Source organism: Maylandia zebra, linkage group LG23 (assembly GCF_041146795.1).
Source record: "Maylandia zebra isolate NMK-2024a linkage group LG23, Mzebra_GT3a, whole genome shotgun sequence".
Classification (NCBI taxonomy): domain Eukaryota; kingdom Metazoa; phylum Chordata; class Actinopteri; order Cichliformes; family Cichlidae; genus Maylandia; species Maylandia zebra.
In genome coordinates, this window is record NC_135188.1 from 29,228,999 (window position 1) to 29,247,880 (window position 18,882).

The 18,882-nt window shown below is 42.2% G+C and overlaps 1 protein-coding gene across 1 annotated transcript in view; it reads right to left on the reverse strand.

Moving 5' to 3' along the window:
• Positions 1–3,589: 3,589 nt before the first annotated feature.
• The window catches only part of LOC101475634 (prospero homeobox protein 1), a 43,696-nt gene continuing 28,403 nt past the window's right edge, over positions 3,590–18,882 (reverse strand). Inside the window, exon 7 of the mRNA XM_004571246.4 lies at positions 3,590–5,686. Coding sequence (XP_004571303.3) covers positions 5,501–5,686 — 186 coding nt within the window. The 3' untranslated portion in view covers positions 3,590–5,500. The remainder of the gene's footprint in view (positions 5,687–18,882) is intronic.

The window sequence follows — 18,882 nt, forward strand, 5'->3', positions numbered from 1 at the left end:
CTTCAGACTCTTCCAGTGAAAACGGCTGTTTGGCCTCTGGGTTCCGGCTGCAGAAACAGCTTTTGTTACCAGTGATGATCCTCGGCATGAAGGTTACGTGAGTTTGACACATACACACACGTGAAAGTGGTCAGCAGAGCACAACCAGGGACCGACATAAACATGAATGAGCAGTGGGAGCATTTTATTGCTGTTCCTTGAAGGTGGAGTCAAAACGTTTTGATCATAATTCAGATACCCACATATAAAATCTGGTATTTGATCATTGTTAAGCTGAATTTGGGTTTTTCGTTTTTTTGGAGTGTAAAAAATCTATCTTCAACTGCAACTTCAATCTAAGTGTTGCACTTTTTATTCCTCTTACATCCCAGACTAGTGCATCCATCTCCCAGTATTGCAGTGGATGTGAATAAACACACACACGCACACACACTGCAGTCCACTTTAATAGCAGTTAACATAGAGAAGATGCAGCTATTAGAATAATGTTGAGGAGAGATTTTCTTCATAATAAACTGTCTCCCTACTCCATAACAGCAGCTATTACCCAAGATGAATCACTGTCATGCCATCTCTGTGGACAGTAAGTGTGTTTGTGTCTGCGTAAGTGTGTTTGTGCTTATGATGGGGTGATTGAGAATGAAACAATCATCAGGCCAATACAAACACAGCTGTTTTATTGTTGCGCTGCTCAGATGTGCTTTCACAGGCAGACGGCATGTGTGCGCGTACATGATCATATAGAAGAAAGAGTGACCCCACCTCCTGTTCAGCTCCTCCTGTTCAAATGAAAAGCTTTGGCAGAGTAAGCTAATGCACAAGATACCCTTCGCCTTCTTGCGCGTGTATCTGTGTTGTGCTCTTTTTAAGCTGAAATCTGCAAGTTTCTGTTTAATGTGTCTTTATTAACCCCATCTGCGGTGCAGATGCTGCAAAAGCTAAAAGAAACTCGTTTGCATGACACCAACCTCTTAGCATTGCTAAGGTTTGAATGTGCTCAAAATATTAGGATGTCAAATGTTTATGTTGTATTTGCTTTGAAGCTCTTTTTGCCCTCAACAGCCAGGATGGAGGGTAGCTGGACAACCTTCCAAGATGTCCTAGCAAGTTGGTTTACCAACATTTTAATAAACCTACTAACAGATTTTTTTTTTGTTGTTGCAAATTTCAGCAATAAAATGAAGAAAAAACATCCCCTGCAAAGTGGAATCAAACTTTTAATCTCATCTCTTGTAACAGCACATGTTGTACTGAGCAAACCAGCCGTTGTGCACAGTGATAGTGCAGGGGGATGTGATGGGTATAACTGACATGTTAACATGACATATAAATGACAAATGTGTTTGATTTTTTTTTTGTTTAGTATTTAAAAAGATGTCATCCAACCATTCATTCATACATCTATTTTCTGCCATTTATGTGGGTCCGGGTGGCAAGGGTAGCAGTCTAAGGGTGTTTTTATGCTCTCTGAATGTTACACCATCATGTGGCATGCACCACAGTATTTGAGGTGCTTTGGCTGGTCGTGCACCTCTCGATATTTGGAACCTAGCCATCGCATGACACGAGTGTACGATTGTGTCAGTTTTTATTGCCATTTTAAAAATATTGCAGCACAAAAGCTCAGAGACATACAGATATTCAGAGGAGGATGTTGCAAGAGTTCGAAAACTTGAGACTTTGAGGGAAAAGAACACACTCGGTAAAGTCTTTTCTTGGCTTCTTCTCTTCCTTCATCAGCGCTCATGTGGTGGTATTGTCTGCGTGGCGACACCTGTTGTTCAGGAGAATACTGCAGCGGCTTATGATGTATGATGTCATACTGGCACTTTAAGCAGAGACCTCTACCTGGACCCTCCTTCTCATTCTTTCTTTTTGTAGGACTGTAGCTAAACAGATGTGCTTTCACACTCAACTCTCTCTTCACCACAACATACTGGTACATTGTCTGCATCATTGATGATGCCCCACTCATCCTTCTGCCAATCTCATACTCTACTTATGAGCAAAGCCCCTAGATATTTAGGCTTCTACACTTGGAGCAGTAACTCCTCGCTGATCCAGAAATGGCACTCCACCCTTCCATTAGGACCTCAGACTTGGTCTCATTCCCGCCCCTTTGACATTCAGCTGCAACCTGGAGGTCATCACCTGATTAAGCCAAGAGAACCACATCATCTGCAAACAGCAATGAGGTGATCCTGCAACCACCGAAGTAGAAACCCTCTGACACTTCCTGAGGAACCTGGTCAAATGCCCTGCCCAAGTCCACTAAAGAATGTGTAGACTGGTTGGTCCAACTCCCACAAAACCTTGAATATCCTTGAAAGGATTAAAAAAATGATCTGGTAGTTCTAGTTTGTGTTTAATGTGGCTGTCTGATCAGATGTTTCACAACCAAATTGTCAATCAAACGCTGTGCTAAAAAAACAAAGACACGATTGTAGAAATGACGTTCCCTGCGGCTGAAGTCTCTGTTGTCGAGCAAGCGGCCATTTTTTGGCGAAGGACACAGCGTCCCCGTCACAGTGGCGTTTGATGGCCTTGTTTTGTGGCTATTCAGCCTCTTCTTGAAGGTACTTTTGGTTTTGCTGAATGCAAAGCAGTCACATTAAAGCCAGCGACAGCCACCTCCATCTTTGTGGTTTCAGATTTTCGTGCTTGGCAAATGTTCCTGTGAATTTTTGTTTTGTTTAATTTAATCCCCTCTGACTTCTACATAGAGGCAAAAAATGTTAATTGAGACTGGATTATTACAGGAGACATAGCTTTACAGAATTATAAACTGTTTTATTATGCAGGAAGTCTGGCAGTATTTATTTGTTGCGTGTGTGCGTCGGTGAGAGAAAGAAAGAAAGGGGGGAAAAAAAGAAGCACATTGAGTGCTGGCACTTAATCCCATGCTGGTGATGGTGGTTGGCATTGTGTGATGCCAGTTAGTGTTTGGCGCCAACACACAGAGGGCATGGTGTGTGTTTGTGTGTGTTAGGGAGGTAAGTGGCGTTAGAGGAGGGTAGATGAAATAAAATCTGTGCGATAGGAAGCGAAGAGGAGACAGTAGAGGTATAAAAGAGGGGAGGAGGAGAGTAATATCAGCGATGGAGTGATGGAGGGGTGTGAGAGGATGAACGGAGGAGAGAACAAGGGAGTGAGAAGCAGCGTAGGGCAACGAGGGCCTCGTCCCCGTGTTTTTGTGTGCGCAACTGAGAGCCTGTACCTATGTCTTTTTGTGTGTTGTGCGTGTGTGTCCCTGCGTCTTTGTACTGCCTAATCTAGGCGTCAGCAGCTTTTTGAGGCTTTTGTGCTGACAATAATCACACAGCGCTCCTCTTTTCAATTCATCAGCAACAACAACAAGGGATCACATGTCCCCCCCCCCCCCCTATACAGGATCCAGAGAGAGAGAGAGGGAGGGAGGGGACGAGGGCATGGACCGAGTTAAAGTGGCCATCGCGTTGCCTAGTTACTGCTTGGGTTGACGGCGAGCTGGTGCGTTCAAGCGGTCAACGCCCTCCGCACCTCAGCCGAGCGCAAACAGAGCAGGAAGAAAGTGGCGACGAGCTTACAAACGACCTCCGACTGATTTTTGTTCAAAGAATAATTTATTTCATGTTGCAGTTTGATGGATAAACATGATTAAACCACTGGTCAAATCTGTAGCAAGCATTAATAATCATCATCAGAATAACATTAAAAGGAATAATTATTTCAGTTATAAATAATAACAATATCAGAGTGATCAGAGTATTTATTACATCTATACAAGCTACAAATATCAGCATTTGTTGTCTTTTTTTTCTTCTTTTTTGCTTTGTTTCTTTTTTTTCTTCTTCAGCTGTTAAAACCTTAAACACTTCACACATGACCCGGCCGGTGCAGCTGCCCCCTCTCAGCTGTCCAGAGCAGAGAGGAAGTACCTGGGGAACTGGTTTGGTGCTTATCAGGACATTTAATGATTACTTAAAAAAAAATCATGATTGTGTAACACAGATTTCAATTTTTTCCAAAGATTAGTCTGTGGCCAAAGCACCATCTGAGACATACCGTTGTTTTGTTTGCATCTATGAACATCTTCAACACTTTTAATTAAAAAGAAATGTGACACAGTGGTTTAAAGTGAAGGCCTTAAGGGGGGCATCATGGACAAAACCAAGCCTCAAACATATCACAAGAATTTGTTTCATGAATCAGTGCCACGTTTTTTAAGTATTGTAAAGAAAACAGTGACTCATCTTATCGTTTTGACATTGGTGCGTATGTAACAGCAGATTAGGAAACGTGCATTATATCATTTGTCCCCCAGAGGGAACTAAAATGATTATTTGCCTGTTCAGTACAGATCATGTACAGATCAAATAAAGACAATTTAAGGAACGCCTGCGCAAACAGCATATGGAGATACAGGGTTGGTCCAAACAAACAAATAAAACATTTTTAAAAAGCAGCAACATTTCAGTCTGCTGACATTAGGACCTAAATGCAGCTGCTGAATTAATGCATTAGAACAGATTTTTACTTTTTTTTTAGTTACTGTGGATTTTCATCTGAAATGTTTGCAGCTGTCAATTCTAGCATCTGCTAAAAAACCCAGTACTGATGAATCTCTGATGCTCTGGATATGTGAAGAGAAGGGGGCAGCCAGAGAGCGATGGGGCAGGGAGAGAGCCACACAGTCAATATAGACACTCAGTAAGTCTCAGTACAATAAGAGGAGGCTTAAGTAAAAACAGGAGGGGAAATGAATCAGATAAACAACAACTAAGTGGGTTTTTTGCCCAGTTTGTCTGGATTCAGGTGAGGATTTGGGAATGCTACTGTGCTTTCCTATGAGGGGTGTATCTGTGTGCATGTCGTAGAAGAGAGGATGTAAGCTTATACAAAGGAAAGAAAAAAATACACAAACCACTTTTTTGTCTCAAAAATGTCCATGTAACTTAAAAACATCCACAATAAAAAGATCTTTTTTTCATATATTATCTTCTTTAATTTTTAGTCTGCCCCCTGACTCGAAGTCACAGGTCAAATCGTCATCTTCATCGCACCTTTGTTCCTCCGGAGAAGGATGGAAAAGTTTAAACAAGGCGGAGGAAAAAGAGAAGACGAGGGTTTTCAAGGACGAGGAGCTTCTCTGCCAGTTCGATGGGATTCTGTTTCTCACCATTTTGCTTTTTCATTTCCCCAACAAAATATGTTAATTTGAGCATAACCGCACTCTGGGTCGCAGCCCGGCACCTCATGTAAGAGGAAAAGCTTTTTTTCTTCATAGAACATCTTGTTTTTAAAAGACGGGCTGACCAAATGATAACCATAAGCGAAGCTCTCTGGCAGCCTCCGAACAGAACTGCCTGTTCATATCTTTATGAACGTCACAAACCTTCAATCGCATTTCATCACAGACCTCCGACTAGTCTAACTCCGAGCATTTGGCGGCATTTTCCTACAGTCTTCTCACTGTCCTCGGAGGTCTGTCTAGCTTGCTTTGCTTCTTCCCTTGGCCTAGTCAGTCATGGAGGAGCTCTTGTAGACAGTTGGGGGATTTGAAGACCTCAGGAACCTCGCTGTCCAGTTTGCAGATCACTTTGTAGATGGCCTTCTTCCAGGATGGGTCCGCATCCTTTCCAGCCACGATGGCGTTGAAGAACTCACGAAGGGTCACCTGGGCCACCTCCAGGAATCGATCAGGAACCTGAAAGGAGAAAAAAATAAATCATGGGTGATATCACCAATTTGATCTTTGAAGGAAAAACTTCCCACTTGTGTTTCTGCATTTCTTTCTGCACAAGCACAGCATATTTCCACCTCAGAAAACCTGGAGTGCAAGAGGGAAAGTAACTGAAAAATGATGTGGACATTAGAACATTGCAGCCAGATGTGACTGTAGTATCCAGTGCCAAAACTATGGATATTAATCTGCCGCTGTAACAGTCCTCACCAGATGTTGGCGCTCTGCTGCAGGAACAGCTACAGGAGAATCAGGGGCGTTAATATTGTAGCTGATCTTAAATTCATATTAAATCCTGTTACATCACAGGACAACTTGAGACGTGTCTTTATGTAAAAAATACAGCAGCACAAAAGGAGGATCGTGAACTTGAACTTGAAATGTGCTCAGAGATTCAGAGTAAACACGTACATGTTGGCGATTATTGCAAATTATTTATTTAATGTTTTTATTCAGTTTAAGTCATGCGCATACTTTATAGTTAATCAACTAATTTTATTTTTGCTTTATAAATGAGATCATTTTATTTCTGTGGCCATAAAAGTCCATAAAATAAATGAAGAAGAACTCAAAATAAAAAAAGACACATTCTTGCGTAACTGTTTGAACAGGTTGGTTTATGCCATATGACATGATACACATGTGCCGTGACTAATACTAAACAATACGCTGTCAAAAAAGGGAGAACTGAAATAGAGAAAAACAACACACATGTATAAATCTTTAAATAGTGAGCAGGCCGGCTTCCAGAATGCTGATGACGCAAAATGATGAAGAATTAAGTGTGCGGCTGTTTCAGGTGACCAAATATTACTATTCCTGTCAGTAAACTGTTCTTCAGAACTTCCCTTCCCTGTACTTCCCCATTCTTAACAACTCCCAGATGTATGTGTGTGTGTGTGTGTGTGTGTGTGTGTGTGTGTGTGTGTGTGTGTGTGTGCATGCATGCATGCTCCTTGTGGACACGCACACACTCTCACATAATGGCAGATCACAAACACGCAGTCTTTGACGATGACAGGTGAGCAGTGGTGTGTGATCCGTCAGACTGTGTGTGTTTGTGTGTGTGTAGATTTTAATGCTGTGTGTGTGTCATTGTAACTCTGACAACAGAACAATGGCACACAGAGAGGTACACACACACACACACACACATTTTTCAGTCTTTTTTTCCTGCCCTTTCTCCCGGGGGCAAGATCATACAAAGACACTAAACAACCTGACTGGGATACTCCCCCTCCTCCCTGTCTCCTTTTATTCTTCTTTTTTGGCTCTTTTTCTTGTATGCAGATGCAAACACACACACACCCAAACACACACAGCTGACTCTTCAAGGCAAGGTACACCCACCTATACACCCCAACAAGCTCACACACACGTGGAGGACGGCACAGAGCTGTCTGGGTGTAACCCCCGTCACGCGTGGCAGGACATGCCAAGGTTAGCTGCCACCAGAACGGATGAATCACTCCACGCACACACACGCATACACAGTCACACACACTCGCAGTCTAAATGATTCCCTGGACTCTCATATACTCTGTCTACCCTAACCTACCCTCTCTCTTTTTTAGCTGGCCCCCTGAGACCACAGTTATTTCAATGAGGCCCTCTGTCATTGTCTTAGTGTAGACGCTACTGTACACACACACACACACACACACACACACACACACACACACACACACGCACACACACACACACACACACACACACACGACATACAAGCTTACTCTCACACACATATAAAAGTTAAAACTTTCCAGGATGGTATCAAAAGTTTGGACACACCTACTCAGTAAAGAGTCTTCAGTAGATTAAAGCTTGGGTAGTCAAAACTCTACTGAGGTCTTTTTCAGGCTTTAGAAAATGTAGCATATAGGTGAGACTTTAGCCAATCACAGGTCACTTAAGACCATATCAAGTAATATAAAGAGCAGAGAGAGAGAGAGTCTGTGTGGGAAGTACGGCCTCAGTCACACAGGCCTTGAGACTGTTTGCTATGGAATAATGCTGATATTTGGCTTCACAAATTATTCCAACTATGCTCTTCTGGACGATGGCCATTTTTTTTCAACCTTTTGAATTACTACAACTTAGGCCACAGTAACAGAGGTCAGAGACCACCTGTCAACCAACCATTCCCCAACTGGTTTGCAAGTGGTTGCAAGTTGTTACCTACACAGAGAGTCTGCACTGAAAAATTTGGTCTCCCGTAGTTTGCATAGAAGAAGCTAACTTGTCTGCAGACACTAACCAATTACTGAGTGTGACATTCAACACGAACCATAAATGAGGAAGATTCACCTTTACATTTTCACTTTGAAGGCAGACAGTCTCTGTTTCTGATTTGTGTCTAACTTGACTATTTAGCTTGGAGACCTTCGCAACTTGCTAGCTTTCATCGCATAGAGGTCTGCGGGTATGTTACGATATTTATCTTTCAGACCAGTTTTACTTCCCTGCTGCCATTAATCTCCAGGAGTCAGTCAGGGAATACACATTTTTCCCTAGCGACCAGAGGTTGCCTGGTCTGTTAGGCCTGTGTGATTGGGGCCCAAGTTGTAGTGATGCTATTGGTTGAACAAAAGACTTTGGCACAGTTGGCACAAGCCAAATATCAGCATTACCTGTTTAAGAAGCATCTACCAGTCCTTACAACACAGTGAAGGAGTCTACTTCTAAAATCAGATCTGCTTTTTCTTTTTTGATTCTGGTCTCCTACCACCTCACTGTGGAAGAAATAAAAAGTGGCATAATGCACAGAATTTTCTAGGAAGCAAAGTTTTTAGGCAAAATATGCTTTACATCTTATTCTTCATAGTAGCTGCCTCCATGTTGATAACTCTTGGCATCCACTCAGAGCTTCATGAGGTCATCACCTGGAATGCTTTCCTTACACTCTTAAAGGAACGTCCACATGTGTGGTGCACTTGCGTTGGATGCTTTTCCCCTCACTCTGCAGTGGAGGCCAGATGCAATGCACAGTCACTCTCTGTGGTTAAACTGTCCTTCAATTCAGTTCTTAATTCATAAGTTAGAAAGCCCTGTAGCTTAGGGAGGGTGAAAACGCCTTGAGACCCATAAAAACACACAGTACATTGGACAGCTGGAGGTGTGTCCTGTTGGAAAAAGAAATGATGGCTCCGCTTAGTGCAAACCTAATGAGACGATGTGTTTTTGCACAGTGCTGTTGTGACCAGTTTGGATGAGAGCCTATTGAATTCTTAATCAGTCCCCAGCAGTGTCACCTGCAAAACAGCCCAAAACATCCCACCTCCTCCCAAATTCATGATGCATCGCATGCAGAGATGGAACAAACTCTCACTCTTGCTTTCCTGACGTGGTTCCATCAGGCTCATCAACAACTGTTTAAAAACTACGCTTGGATAAACTTTGGAAATCCTTGACATTTTCCAGCTTGAATGAAAGTCAGCGCTGTACGATAGCACAGCTTTTGATATCGATCCAATATCAAGCAAATACAAAGCCAGTATTGCCGATACCGGTACCGATACCTTTAACCAGGAAGCTTATGTAGGTGAGAGCAGTGGGTCATGGTTTATGAGCTGAATCATAATCAATCTGCAAATTCTGAAAACATTTTAATAACCACTTAGTGACTGGGTTTTCCACATTAATTAGTCAACACAAGAAAACACTTTCAGCTTTTCATGTATCTTGAAACAGTTTTTTTTCCAGTTCTGGTTTGACTTTAACTGCATTTTATTGGCTTTGTAGCAATACTTTTATTAGCTGACTCTAATCTAATCTGCACTAAAAAGAAAAGAAAAGTTTCTCCATCTTCAATAAACATGTACAATTTGAACAAAATGCAACTGAAAGATATAAAATCAAAGTTGTTTTTTTTTTTATTTAATAATGAGTCAAATATGTTATTAATGTGCTTGTATAAACAGAATGGATACCAATCAAGTAAATTTCATTTGACTAGATTCTGTTAAATCTCACATTTCACATTACTTACATTACTATGTATATAAGTATAACAGAAATACATGGAAACTTTAATCTAAATTGTTAAAGCCAGCATTTTGGGAATAATATATTTATTATTTTCTGTTATTTTTAGTGGAAACTGTAACTGGGTAAAAGCAGTTCATTAAAAATATTATTAACAAACTCTTAGCAGAACTTTGTGTCTGCATTTCTTAAAAAAGGGCAGTAGATCAAACTTTCTGGACTGTTTAAAACTATTTTTGTTATACTTTAAATTTGCTTTTACAGCTCCTGTACAGGCTTAGCCTCACAGGTCTAAAACCATCACATCATCTTGGATTTCTTAGTCTTTTTAGCCACATTAATACAGACAGAAGCTATAACCATGACATCATTTATAAAGAATACAATATAATTCCCTTTCATAGCAAAAACTAGATTATACCATCAAACCTCGGGAGGTGCTACAACTACATACTTGCTTTTTAGCTCTGCAGGAAATCAGAGAAAACCACTAAGTCAAGATGCTGGTTAATGGTTGCTGTGAAACTGCCCGTGGGACAAATAAAAGTTGAAACCTGAGCTTGATCTTTAAGATGAATGTGCCTTTGAGGCGTCCTCTCCCTCCCAGAGCACATCCCTTCATCCTTTAGTTGTTAAAATCGGCTCTTAGCTTAAACCAACACAGATCCCCTCCGTTTCAACATCTCCTTGCATAAATTGCATTTCCGCACTGACATTTATATTCTCTGCATGTATGTTAGTGGTGTAGAGCCTGTCGTAGTCTCCGATGCACCTTTAGCACCTAATGAAATGTTTTCCCACGTCTGCTGTTTGTGACTGATGATCTGAAATCGCAAAAACTGTCGAGTTGCACACTTGCACTGTGAGACATTCGCTGACCTTGACCTATAAGTGCCCTGCTGCGGGCGCCTCTTCAGCTTGATGATCACCGTGTGTTTTTCGGGATGACGCGTGTCATCGCGGCAGCGGCGAGAGAACTCAAAGTGCTGAAGCAAGACGACAAAAAGGACACCGCTGACTCAAAGAGAGGCAGGGGGAGAAACGCAGGAAGAAAAGAAGGGAACAAAGAAGGGAGGATATTGTGTGTCCGGTTTGGTGTCGGCTTAACTGGACAGCCCTGCGCGCACGCATGCACGCACGCACGCACACACACATATACAAACACACACACAGACACATACTTCGGTCCAGATGCCCAGATTTGTCTGGCCATCGTAAATCAGTCCAATAAAGAGATCTAAATTAGGCCATCATCAATACAGATGGGCATGTTTTCCCTGTGTGTGTGCGTGTGTGTTTGTGATTTACTCCTGGCTAGGATCTTGATTCGGTATCTAGTTGCCAGGAGAGAGAGAGAGACGGCGGAGGATTGGGGGAAAGTGGGAAGGAGAAAGAAAGCTAAAGAGGAAGAAAGACACTTCGTTCCCAGTAAACATAATTCGCATGATTGCTCCGGTTTGGTGGGTAAATATTGGATGAAGGGAGGCTCAATTACTCTCTCTTCACACACACAGACACAGATGTGCACACACACACACACACACAGAAGGACAAGAGCCTGTAAATCTCTAAATCGCTGCCCAACAAAGAGGCCTACTGGGACGCCCTCGCTCCTGCTTTTTCTCTTTTTTTGTCTCCTTCCTTTTTCTCTCATCCACTCACTCTATCCCTTCATCATCCGCCTCACAGGCTCATCCTTTCCTGATCTCTTCCTGGAAGTTTATTCTTATGAGAAATCAGAGTGTTTATCGTCAGGCAAATTCATCACCCTCGCTTATAGAGACTAGTGAATATCTGAACTGCTGTTTTTCTTTTGTTGACACATTTAATCGCAGTCCATCTATTCTCTTCTTTCATTTGTACATTTCTATACTAGTTTAAAAGTAGGGATTTCCCAAAAAAATTTGAATTTTTTTTCTCCTAAATCTGATGCGTTTTGTGTTTCTAGTAGCGGTAAAAGCAACTCAGTTCACACTATGGACCGATCCGATATTACGTATCGGTATCGGTCCGATACTGATGTAAATTACTGGATCAGATATCGGAGAGAAATAAAAAAATGTAATCGATCCATTAAATATCAAAAAAGCACCTCACAAAACTTGCAACATGGCGTAACTCGGCTCATAACCGTAGCATGTCGGAGCAGTGTGCTCACGTGATAGAGCGGCTGTGTGTATTTGTAGCCTCGCTACCAAACCAGCTTAAACTTGATAATCTGTTGTTAGAATTTATTTATTATTACTTTCTACACCAGGATCTTTTTCTACGTAGCTGACGGCTGGTAACTGTGCAGGGGCGGATCTAGCAAAGTTTAGCCAGGGGGGCCGATAGGGCATTAACAGGGAAAAGGGGGCACAAAGACATACTTTTCTTTCTTATTCTCGTTTAAAATGTCTAGCTTTTAATAAATAATTGTCTGAATCTTACACCCAAAGTTTTAATCTTATGTAAAATATATAGAAGTCCATTACTATATATAGTAACTGTTAAGTCTAATATACCCTGGTAAGCTATACTACTTTTTCCTTTGGGAAGGTATGATCTGTGCAGTCTGCAATTCTGTAGAAGAAAGATGTTGAATCTATTTAATTATTCTTGAAAAATAATTTATTTCTGTGCATTTTTTTTTCACACTGCATCAAGTTGCAGTTGAAAAAATTAAAATTGATTACGTCGATTAAGCATCATGAGCTGGAGGGTGGGGGGTGGTTCCCTATTTTTTTTTTTTGCTGGAAGTTTGTAACCCTATTAGTTAGGTTGCTTACTCTTTAAAATACCAGAATAGGAAGGATGGAGTAGGTTTAAGTTCATTAGATTGATCAGTTTTGCTGAACTATGAAATATTTTGGGTGCAGTGTATTTTTTACATACAGGTATAACAGAATAGCTTTAGTGTTGTTGTTTTTTTAAACTTGAGTATGAACTTATACAATATGCAGCAAGAAATAAAAAAAAACAGTTTTATTGATTAAAAAACACTATATCGGATTCATATCGGTATCGGCAGATATCTAAATTTATGGTATCGGTATCGGACATAAAAAAGTGGTATTGTGCCATCTCTAGTTCAGATTGGGATAACTGTGCTGTTGGCAAACATAGTGGAGTCTGCTGTGGCTGAAAACACAAAGGAAAGATCACCAGCGAAAGAAAATGTCAGCACCCCGGCCTGAAAACACGAACACGACCGGTAACCACTTAGCAACAGTTACGCCTGTTTACTAATTTAGTCTTTTTTAACAGTGCGGGCCACGAGCACAAAAGGGCAAGGTTGCATTCAAATATTTTTAGAATAAAGGAGAGCCCTTCATAAGTGGGTTACTTTTTTATGTTTATTTTGTCCCATTTTAACACATTCAAAACATGAAAGCTTCAGGGTCACCTGGTCCAGCCCCAACTATATGCTTTATTAAGTCTTAAGCCTAAGCTTAAAAGTAGAGAGGGTGTCTGTCTCCTGAATCTAAACTGGGAGCTGGATCCACAGCGGAGTGGCCTGAAAGCTGAAGGCTATGCCTCCCATTTTACTTTAAATACTCTAGGAACCACAAGTAACCCTAACCCACAGTTTGAGAGTGAAATGCTCTAATGGGGCGATATGGTACTATGAGGTCTTTAAGATAAGGTGAGGCCTGATGTGACCTTGTGCTTTCAACAAGTGGAGAAAATCAATTTAACACAAATTATGAATCAAAACTCCGACATCCAGGCCTCTACAGGCCATTTTTGTGTTAAGATGCTACATTTGCACCTAGTACACCTACTTTAGGGCTCCTAAAAGAAGTTTCGGGGATGCTGTTGAACAGGAAGACCTTTGGTAACAACTGTTCCTGCATTTGCTTGGTGACGGGTGGCCACAGTGACAGCATCAGAACAACGAGAGCGTCACGCCATTGTCGTTCCAAAGAAAGAAGTCTTTGGCGTATTTTACCAGCTCTAGCCCTCTGCTTCCTGTTTTTTTTTTTTCTTTTTTCTTTTATGGTCTGCCATCCTCGTCATCTACAATGTGATGCCGATGTTTATCCATATTTGGCAAAATCCACCGACCTCCGCTGACACAAAAGGATGTGATCCTTGTTTCGAGGGTGTGCTTTTAAAAACAGGCAGTACTTAGTCTTTAGCATAAAAACTAAGCAAGATAACATCTAACTGAGGTAACAAATAGGCAGTTGTTCAGAAAATTATGAATTTAGGTCACTGATTTGATATCACTGATGTTGTGACAGTACTGGGACATCAGAGTCACTCAGCAGCAGTGATGGCACCGCCTCCCTCCATCCTTTTATGCTTTCCTCTGCATCGCTCATCACCTGCTCACCTTCTTTTCTCTCCTTTTCCCTCCCTCTTCCTCTGAATTTAAGCCACTCCTCTTCCTCTGACTCCCCGTATCCTCCCAGAAGGATTAATGCCTTTTCTCTTCATGTTGTCACCATGAGACCCAGAGTGATGCATATGCTCTGTGTGTGTGTGTGTCTGTGTCTTCATGTCCTCAGCTGCCTCTGCTTTCCATATGTCTTCTGCTCGTCTATCTATGTTGTTTTTTCCTTTCCATCCTCACTCGCCGTCTTGCACAGAAAGAGGAAACAGACAGATTGTGCTCTTAAGAAATCACTATACAAACACCATATGTTTGACTATGAAGGTGTGCAAACAGAGACTGTGTGTGTGTGTGTGTTGTTCCTTCTGTTTTCTGTAAGTCTGTCTGCTTCGCTCCGTCAGTGAAGGAGATGTCTGTATTTGATTCAAGATTCGCTTGAATGCTTTCACTTGCGTGCTTTGCTTGATCATTGATCATTTTTGACCTTGCTTGTCTTTTTCAAACCTCCTCCTTAGTCTCTTTAATTTCACATCAAACACACAAACACACACTCACGGTCTTTTTCTTCTTTGCTATTAATTCGCTCTGTGGCCTTGAGGTCCACTGTGCTGTCGGTCAGTGGAGTATTTCTCTATCATGGAGACAATACTGGAACTCTTTCATGTGCTGCTCCTTCTGTGGACTGAGCAAATGCTGTTATATGAGTGTGTGTGTGTGTGAGGCACTGAGTGGACGTATCTTTTTTTGTGCCAACACACAGGCATCTGCTTCCTTTTTCCTTCTCTCTCACTCTCTCGCTTTCACTGCTATCAGACCTGGCTCTTGTCACACACACCCTGGCAGGAAAATACAAACACACACACACACACACACGTGCAGGCACACACACACAAACACACAGCCAGCAAAGAGAGTCCATTCTCCCTCTACATCTTTTTCCTGTCACCCTTTCTCCTTCGACAGGAACATTCTGTATTTTAGCTCAGTGCAATTTTCTGTTGATTAGAGGTCTAAGAGACATCCAAATGACACAGAGCTGCCCTGTTTTTGTTGTTGTTGTTGTTTTTTTTAAAGCGTTTGAATCTAGTTTAAAAGTAAAAGTTTGGTAGATGTATGCATCACCGCTAGCCATTGTTTCAGCATTTCAGCAGTTGTATGCTGAGGGGAGAAAGAAAAAAGTCCAAACCAAAGCAGGTAAGCTTTAAAGAGGAAGTGGTAAGACGCCTGGGAGCCCAACACATCACAAAGTTATGTTACTTAATGTTAGACAATGTGACTGTCCAGAGCTCTGACCATGTTATGCATGAGTAGAATCTCCTTTTCTTCTACATATAGAAAAAGATCTAACGGCATTTTTAAATTGGAAAAATGGGCACTTGGTAAGTCTGAGTGTCAATCCATTGCAATAGAGAATAAATCTCCTGTTCCTGATGAGCTCCACTGGTGCCCCCTTCTCTATCAGGACCCACTTGTCAACTAATCAACATCTGGAAGGAAACGTGAATGCAGACGGACACATTTGCTGGTGGGTATTCCTGAATCTTACCTGTTAACTCTGGCTCAGTCTTAAAAAAATCTTTTTTATTTCATATTTTCCTGTGGTGGATCTCACAGCGGTCTAGATTTAGCTTGTGGTGCTTAGTGTTACAGCGTTCAGCATAGTTGTAAGACTAACGTTTGGTTAAACGCTGAGTCAGAGATATTGGCTGGAAGATAAACTTTTTGACCGAACTGTGCAGAGAGTGAAACAAAGGGAACCACAACCATAGTAAAGGGTCCCAGCCAGGCTTGAATCTGAGCCTACTGACATATGGGTCACCTGCACTACCTAGTGAGCTATATGTGCCCTAAGATGTTGACTTTTTATCCCATCTGTGTCTGCATTCCTTTGTTTTCCTACATTTAAACTCATCCGTTCATCATTAAGAAAGAAGCCTCCTAAAGCTCACCTGCGTCTGTATCTTGCCCTCTGGTTGCATAATTTTAGCGTGACACACCTTAGAAGCTGTGAGTTTGGGGACCCCGAACATTTAGGAGCTTTTGAAAAAAAGCCACACACCATTCAGCCTCCCAGCCACTTCACATAAATAACATAGAGCTACCTAAGTTGCTCTTTGACACAGTCACTGAAATTCGCAGTGGGCACGTAGCGGCCATTCCCACGTAAATCAGGAAACATGATGCTGATTCACAGCTTCCTCACACACAGGTGAATAAATATCAATTTGACGGCATATCGATGCGTCTCATCTGTTTCTCAACAATGTGAGTTGTGAGTGCCTGAGTGTGAGCTTTTAGTCAGTAAGTGTGACATTAGAAGTCAGAGTGGAGACTGGAGGCTCCTCCAGGACATCGGCAATATGTTTCCTTTCTCAGCTGCTCTTTTGTCAATCAGTCACTGATCTCACTGTCAGCAGGACAGTGACAATAACGTTTCTCTTTGTTCAAACGGCATGTGACTGAGAGGAAGGGTCTGCGTCCTGAGATTGGGCCTGTGTGTGTGTGTGTCTGTTGTCACTATCTCATCAGTGTCTGCGTTTTGTGTGCTATCATTACAAGCGTCTTCGTTTCTCCGCCTGCTCCGGTTTCGCGCGTGCCTGTTCACACACGTGCTGTTCCTCCTCAGATGTGTGTGTGTGTGTGTGTGTGTGTGTGTGTGTGTGTGTAGTCTTCCTTGTGTGCGTACGTTTATGTGTGTCACCCATAAAGAACAATAGCCTTGGTCATCTGACTGAGAGGCTGCAGACCACTAGCATCACATGATAGAGGCTGAAGGCCACGTCTTTGTTACCAGGCCTATTGTTAAAGCTAAGGAGACAGCTGGGGTAGGAGAAGGGAATCACTGCATGCTCAACACACACACAGAGTTACAGGAAGACCATACACAGTCACACACATGCACAAACACACACATAAACCGCCCCTCGTGACTCCAATCAGGCTCAGTGACAAAGATGATGCCTTCTTCTTCTCAACTGGAATACTAAGACACACACACACACACTGCAGGCAGATAGCTATAATTATAGTGACAGAAACTGGCAGGTGGCATTGTCTGCAGCATACCGCTCTCTGTCAACCAGCAATAGAAAGCAAGAGATGGCAGGGAAGACTCGGAGCTCATTCTTGGAATGACAGCAGCCTCGAGAGTGTGTGTTCATGTGATTTATGGATCTGCGTGTGTCGCACAGAAACCCAGTCCCACATATACAACTTATAATGAGTAATTAAAACAATGCACCTTTCAAAACCTCAAGGCTTTTGTAGAGAAGTGAAGTCACGAGGAAACTCTCGTTAAACTGTGTCTGCTCATAATTAGACACACACTTCAGTGTTTTGACTTCACCTTTTAGCACGACTCAGATCTTTTCCTAAGTGTTTCAATAGCCTGCAGTTCACAATGTGTTACAGGATGCTGGTGTCAGGTGTCGCTGTCCCGACCTCTGTAGTGCCCATCCCCCTCCACCCTGACCTACGCAGGCATATACACAGCAAAGCAAATAAGTATGGTATAACAGCTTCATAGAGGACTAACACTTGTACTGTTAATCTGAGCTGGTTCCCTTACGCCCTTTTAAACATTTGTATTTTAATTTGTTCTTTTAATATTTTTACAAGGGCGGGAAACATTAAATACCTGGGGGTGGTGTCAAATTAAAAGCTGGTGCCTCTAGAAGTGCTCAAAACCCAACATCACATGAAGCACAGCGAGCGTACTTTAAATACCAAGTCCAAAGCTCTGAATGCAGAATGAGGCAGAGATCAGAGCTGAGAAGAAAAAAAAAAGAGGGTGGAGAGCGAAAGAAAGCAGGACAGGTGTAGTCTTTGAAATTCACCTCCTCTCAAAAGGGCTGATGAATTACTGTGTGTGTGTGTGTGTGTGTGTGTGTGTGTGTGTGTGTGTGTGTGTGTGTGTGTGTGTGTGTGTGTGTGTGTGTTTGTCCCTTCTGGGTAGGTTATGACTAGAAGAGGTGAGGACGGCAGACAGACTGATTAAAATTAAGGGAACAATGACAAACTTAAGGTTGACGCTGATACAGAGAACGCATATTTAAGAAATGGGGGAAAAAATCTGCACTCAGGGTTTTGTTTTTTTTATTGTTACCAGTGTGAAGAGAAACACGCCTCCCAAAATCGATTCCTGGGAGTTGAGCTCAGACCCCCTTTTCACCGGGCTCACGTGAAGAAGAAGCGGAAAAGACGATTGAATAGATGAATAACGAGAGCGAAAGGGTAACAAAGAATCTAAAACGGCGGAGAAAGACATGAGGAGTTTAGCCTTTCATGAAGTGCACAGCTTATGAAATCGGATAGCCCTGAAATGTGAGTGTGTGACCAGCCTGTGGCCTCCAGGTGTTTGTGAGTGAGTGTGTGTATGTGTCGTTCAAAGTCAAAGGGTAGATTTTAGCAGAAACCACACCCACCCTTCAAGGGAGGGCATCTCTGCTCCTTTCAGACAAATACAAATGAGTATCTGTGTGTATTTGTGTGTGTGTGTGTGTGTGTGTGTGTGTGTGTGTGTGTGTGTGATGTGCAGCTGTGCTGACAGAGACAGTAAGGATCCTTGAACTGGAAAGATGAGAACGTCCTCTAGAAGGCTTCATAAAAACATCTCATTGTACATCTTATCGCTCATTGAATTCTCACACATGGAAACTTAACAGTCTCGTCCCCATCCACGCACCAGGCCTCCATTTTTCCACAGTTAAGTATAATTTCCACTAGCTCCCACTCGGCTGGACTCGACCCAATTTCCAACATTTTCCATTTCAACTGTGTACCACCTAATGTGTGCAGAGATGTTACAGCAATGCGATTAAAGTCCCGTGACATCATTTGTATGAGACACAAACACAGA